A 6463-nucleotide genomic window follows, 5' to 3' on the forward strand; every position below is an offset into this window, starting at 1 on the left:
GGTCATTTAAGTGTACCAGAGCTGTAAAGAATAAAAGATTTGATTCCTCCTGCAGCATAAACCCAGCAAAAAGTCCTCCCCCGGTCTGCCTCCTGTTCAGCCATGATCAGTCCCAGTAATAGGCTCAGTCGGGTCCAGTGTGGGTTTTCTGTGCATGTGCAGACCTCCAGCGCATGTGCAGTAGACCCAGACTGATGTGACTGAGCCAATTATCAGGCTGATCGCGGATGAACGGCAGGCCGCGGGAGGACGGCGTGTGACTCAGATGGGCTGATGCTGCAGGAGGAAGCTGCTGTTGAGTATCAAATCTTTATTTCTTAACAGCTCTGGATTACTTTAAGTGTTTGTGTGTTAGGATTAGAAAAAGTAGGTAACAACAACGCCAGCCAAATTCATACCCGGGCAACGCCGGGTCCTCAGCTAGCAAATATATCATAATATAGATACCTGCCAAGGTTTAAAATTCCTTCCATCAACACAGACAGAACTAGGAGCTGACATTTCTCCACTAGAACACTTTCCAAGATCATCTAAAGCTTTGGCCAAGGCACGGACTGCAATGTTTACATTATAAGAAGATGTTAATGTAGCGATGGTATAAATGTTATGGATATTGCTTAACTTTTCAGTCCCTGTACACTCTCTTTCTGGTGTCTCCAAAGTGATGGTGGAGTTAAAGGTAGGGGAAAATGTGCATTTAAATGCATTCTCCCATAACAATTTAATCCACTGCTGACTACCAGACATGGAAGGAGTAATCTTGTTGAGATATTCTTCAAAGTTTGGGAGTATCCCACTAGTTAGTGCTAGTCCAATGGTGCCAATCAAGATATCTGAATATTTTTCAAAGAAAAGGAGGTTAACTGTAGACCATGCTTCACTGGCAATAAGTATCTTCTTTGAAACATTTTGTCTTAACCACTCATCTAGGACCAGGGCCATGTCAACATCGCTGCAGAAGAGCACAACAACTTTAGCTGTAGACCTCTTAATCACGTTCACTATATGCGGAGCATTTCGATCAGGTTTACTCATTAAAATGGTTTCACTGAACGCCACGCAAGCTCCAGCCTTAACAATTTCTTGCCCAATCAGCTGGATTCCTTGTTGACCATAATCATCGTCTGAAGCAACCAGTCCGATCCATGACCAACCAAAATACATGACCAATTGGGCAATTGCAGAAGACTGAAACGTATCACTTGGCACAGTTCTGAAGAAGGAGGGGAACCTTTTACGGTTACTTAGAAGTGGACTGGTTGACCACCAGCTGATCTGTGAGTAAAAATATCCTTAATAACTTGACAACTAACCACATTAAAACTTTGCTTTAACATAAATAATAATTAGAATGGAAAAAAAAAAAAGAAATCTAAACAACTCCAATGTATTACAAACTTTTTACTTGCTGACCAGAAGATCATACTCTTGGCTAAAGAGAAGGTTTGTGATGGCAAATCACATATATCATTAAGAAAAGTGTAGCTGGACTACATTTAAATTTAGGCTATGTACACATGATAGATGGTTGCCAAGGTAGTCGCTAGAGAGATTGCCCGCTAGAGAGATTGCCGAGGTGGCCAATAACTACTGGCTCTGCCAATAATCTGGTAGGAGTACAACGGCCTCTGATCCCCCTTTGATCACTGTTGAGTGATCCACCTGACCTTGTTTCCCTGCTCATCCTGCCAACTCTGTAATGCTCCTCATGGCCACTCTACTGGCCCTCAAGAATGCCCCACTAGCCTGGAGGCTAGCGGTGTGCCTATACAGCCTCAGCCCTGTACTGTTTCTTGAGGGAATCAGTCCAAATTCCTGCTGAGGAAAAGAAAGAAAGAAAGAAAGAAAGAAAGAAAGAAAGAAAGAAAGAAAGAAAGAAAGAAAGAAAGAAAGAAAGAAAGAAAGAAAGAAATTGCCTCTGCTCCTCAAAAAGTAAGTCTCCCTTTATGCCATACATCATCCAGGAGGGGAGGTGTAACGATCGGTGTCAGCACACAGAGAGAATCTGATTGTTGATGATCTGCAGAATCATCAACAATACAGATGTATACCTGATTATGGATGATCTGCAGAATCACCAATAATACAAGTATGACTAACCTCTGGACACCTAATGAGTGAATGTATTTGATGAACTGGAGGCTATCTCCCGAGGAGCGGGAGATATAAGAGACTCGGCCAAGAGACACCTGAGGGGGAGGTGACCCCGGGCAGTGCAGAAACTATCTCTTGATAGTAAGGACCTGGTAACCAGGGATAACAGTATTATATGGTGAACTGTACTGCAGCCAGAGGGAGGGACCACTGGCTCTCTCTCTGATGAGCGAGAGTCCTGGCTGCAGCTGACACCTGATGGAATGGTGTCACTGCTAATACTGATAGACTGAGCACTCAGGGAGAGTGACAGCTAGGATAGTCGGGCAGGCCAGGTTGGCAACACACGAGCAGATGAGGTACAGAGACAGAAGACTGATTCGGTAACCGGTACAGGCAGGGTCTGGCAACAGGTAGACAGATATGCAGAGGTACCGAATCAGAAAGCAAGAGAAAGGTCGACAGAGCAAATAGTCATAACATATAAATATAACAGAGTCCTAGACTGGGGTGTGAGCCCCTTGATCTCGACACCCGGGAACTAGTCTAGAGTATAACACAGTAATGACACAGAGTCCCTAAGCTTGGGTGTGAGGTCCTTGGTCACAACACCCTGGAACTGGTCTAAAGTATAACACAGCAATGACACAGCGTCCCTAAGCTTGGGTGTGAGGTCCTTGGTCACAACACCCTGGAACTGGTCTAAAGTATAACACAGCAATGACACAGTATCCCTAAGCTTGGGTGTGAGGTCCGTGGTCTCAACACCCTGGAACTGGTCTAAAGTATAACATAGCAATGACACAGTATCCCTAAGCTTGGGTGTGAGGTCCGTGGTCTCAACACCCTGGAACTGGTCTAACATATAACACAAACGTATTCTGGCTAAGTGTGAATTCCCAGGTCCTCCTGGTTCTAACACACTGTGGGATCTGACTGGTCTGAGTGCTCACACGTAAGTATTCGCAACGGCAGACAACTAGCAACTGACAGGCAAGAATTATATATAGAGCAGCGCTCCTCAGCGCCGCCCAGCCCCACTTAGCCAATCACCTACTACGCTGGGATCAGCTGATCCCTCTCCTATTGGCATAAAGGTCCTGCCTTCTAGCTCTCCATCTGTGTGCACTACTAGGCTCAGACACACCAGATGCACGCTGCTGTGCGGAAACCACCGACCTGAACGCGGAGACAGCCGCCCCGCTGCCAGATCGCGCGGCAGTGTCTCCGCAATCCATTACAGGAGGCAATATTGTGACATCTTGACAGACTACTCAGTTTCAGAATCCTAAAATAGTTGTGTCCAAGACCTGACCTGAGACACTTACCATTCTTGGAAAGGGGAGCATAACCACAGATACAGCAGAGCAACATCAAACTGTCATGTTGCAAGCTTAAAGAGACACTGAAGCGTAAAAAAAATATGATATAGTGAATTGGTTGTGTACTATGAATAATTACTAGAAGATTAGCAGCAAAGAAAATATTCTCATATTTTTATTTTCAGGTATATAGTGTTTTTTCTAACATTGCATCATTCTATAATATGTGCAGATTACACAACACTCAGCATTCAAAATGATTCTTTCAGAGCAGTCTGTGAACTAATGACCTCTCCTCTGGCAGAGAAAAGGTAAATATTCCAGGAACAGTTGAGATAATAAAAGTCAGATAACAGCCCTCTCCACGGCTTTGAAAGTCGTAGAGCTTAATGGCTTGTTTGCATAGAGATAACAACTGGAGTTTCTTAACTCTTCCTGTACTGGAAACAATTAGACTGATGTATCTGATCTTAATGTTTTATTTCTTAGCTGTACTACACATACAAATCATAATATCATCATTTTTTTCGCTTCAGTGTCTCTTTAAGTAGTTAAAAATTATGTATAATGCATGTGCTGTGTAAATATCATTCAGTTAGCTTATAGTTAAAGACCACTTCCAGCCAAAAAACGGTCTGAATGGCAATACATATATGTAGTCTATGTACTGTGTACAGTTAGATGAACATATAAAGTTTACATCTGGTACATCATAGTGGATAGAACACACACACACACTTATATCTGTAAGTATCACTTCCCTTTTTCTCCTGAAGCTGAAGCCTGGCTAAATCATCCCATTCAATGGCAGTATCCTGCTTTGAATTAATCGTCTGTTGTTTTTTTTTTTTTTTTTTTTTTTTCCTGTAAATTGTTACCTGTGGTAATCTGCTGAGCCCCAGGATATGAGCTATTGTCATTGACTGTGTTGAGATTGAGGGACCTAGAATGGCCGAGAGAGGGGAGTCTAGAAGACATCTGTACCCGGGTATGGCCATGTTGAGTCCTGTTAGGATCTGTAATGTAGCCTTCACATTAAGATGTAAAATATTGCATGTGTCGTAGGCCTGGAGACCCAGAGATACATTTGGCAAGATGTTGGGGTCATCGTTGATCTCTTCAATGGCAAACATTGTGGCTTGGAATGACCAAAAGCTTTGAAAATAAAACCTTTGTGGAAAAGAAAAAAGAAAAACTAGTTACATATCATGTTTCTTTAGAAAAATAATTGTTTCTCTGTAAAACTGTTCTGTAGACTACACACGAGGTCTACCAAACATTATTGCAGTTTTCGACTTTATTCTGTTGTACATTTACTAGCATAAGCCCTTGAGCTCTTTATAAGACTTTCTTAATGACAGTGCCGTTCTACCATAGCGCAGGTGTTGAACTCCAGTCCTAGAGTCCCATATCTACAGTATTCCAATTTTTAGGATAGACTGAGAAATGGAACACTACTTTATGAATGGCATCTTTCCTTATTTAGTCCCAACAATAAATTTGAGCTGTGCCTTTGAAGAGTGAAGTTCAACATCCCTGTACATATGGAACATGACCTGTCCACAGCAATGCTAGACAGTTCAAGTGGCGGGCACATAAAGAGTTCCGTAATCTAAACCTAAGCTACAAGAAGCAACCATATATGGTCTGATGTGACAGAAGCAGCCACCTGGAGCACCTTGAGGTGACGTTTAATGAACAACGATACAGGCAGGCCTCCAATGGCCAATGCTGAAATCATGATAGCAAGCATCATAACCAGAACTGGTTATCAAAGGCTTTATAGTTAGCATGTAAATGGTATTATCCTAACTCAAACCTTTTTGTGATATATTTTGTCAGCAAACTGATGGTAATCACCAAGACAGCAGTTGAAATAACTGAATTCTTCCTCCTTTCTCTACATACATTTTGGTGATCAGTGTAGGTGATTTTCACTTTTACTGGCGGGCACAATGACTCCCAATATGAGTGAGGGATTCCTATATTTTGCCCCAAACGGTTCCCTCACTGTGAGCAATGCCCAGGCAGGATCAGTGTATCTGGATCGTAGGTTGTGTTCAGAAAAGCTTCCCTATCCAGATGTACGTAGCATTGTGGACTGGACCCATGTATCAACTGAGTAGGATATGGTAGCATCTAATGTTACTGTAGAAACCCATGAACAAGTTTGGCCTAGTCCTCCATTTGTACCTTAGTCATCTTGCCACTGCTGCACCTCCTGCTCTTTTTAACAAAAGTACAGTTCATCAATATGCAGTACAGGCACCACTCTAAATCATATGTAATAGCAATAAAGTCCCACACATTCCACAACATGAAGTCCTTGTTTTAAAGTCGCTCTTCTTGCATGTCACACTACACTTTCGGGGATCATGAATGGGATATTGAAGGTAGAATAGGAAGTGGATTGTATCTGATTGTGGAGTTTAGGGGGTGACCAGGAAATATCCCCAACATGCTACGAGACCCTGTTGGTCATCGCATCGGATGAGTGGCTTCTGATTGGGTGAGGTGGCGTTGTACTATGATATGCAAGAAGAGTGACATTGGAACATTTGCAGAAGAGGAAAAGGAAGATTTAAAAGATGTATGCAGTACATAACGAAGCAAGTAATTTGAGTGCCTGTGGAGGCTTAGTATAATGCATTCTGCATAGATCGTAATGTTAATATAGTGGCACCCAGGAGGAATTTGCATAATGATGATGCCTGATAAAACTTTTAATTAGGTGGCATGGATACTGGCAGAGGGAGGTTTCAGTGGGGGGCGGCAGTGCAGATATTGGAGGAAATAATGGCAGTAAAAATGACCGATATTCTACTATCGGTCTTACCCATTGCCCAGTAGAAGAATATCAGTAATTTTACCAATCTTCTACTAGTGGCTTACCCTGACCGACACCCAAATTACTGTGGCACACTTTATTCATGTATACGTACAGAAATCCATAGTACTTACGCAGTGCAGGGGATCTTTGCAGGCCTTTCCGTGGAAGTTACGTCAAGATTTTCTCCCGCTAGATGTAGAGGATACAGGAACCCTAT

General features: G+C 42.6%; 1 protein-coding gene across 1 annotated transcript in view; it reads right to left on the bottom strand.

Moving 5' to 3' along the window:
* LOC137562063 (extracellular calcium-sensing receptor-like) overlaps positions 1–4587 on the bottom strand; it is a 37880-nt gene extending 33293 nt beyond the window's left edge. The window contains exons 1-2 of the mRNA XM_068273402.1: positions 4295–4587; positions 448–1275 (exon numbers count right to left, since the gene is read on the bottom strand). Coding sequence (XP_068129503.1) covers positions 448–1275; positions 4295–4549 — 1083 coding nt within the window. The 5' untranslated portion in view covers positions 4550–4587. The remainder of the gene's footprint in view (positions 1–447; positions 1276–4294) is intronic.
* Between the last annotated feature and the right edge of the window lie 1876 nt (positions 4588–6463).

Source organism: Hyperolius riggenbachi, chromosome 3 (genome assembly GCF_040937935.1).
Source record: "Hyperolius riggenbachi isolate aHypRig1 chromosome 3, aHypRig1.pri, whole genome shotgun sequence".
Lineage (NCBI taxonomy): Eukaryota > Metazoa > Chordata > Amphibia > Anura > Hyperoliidae > Hyperolius > Hyperolius riggenbachi.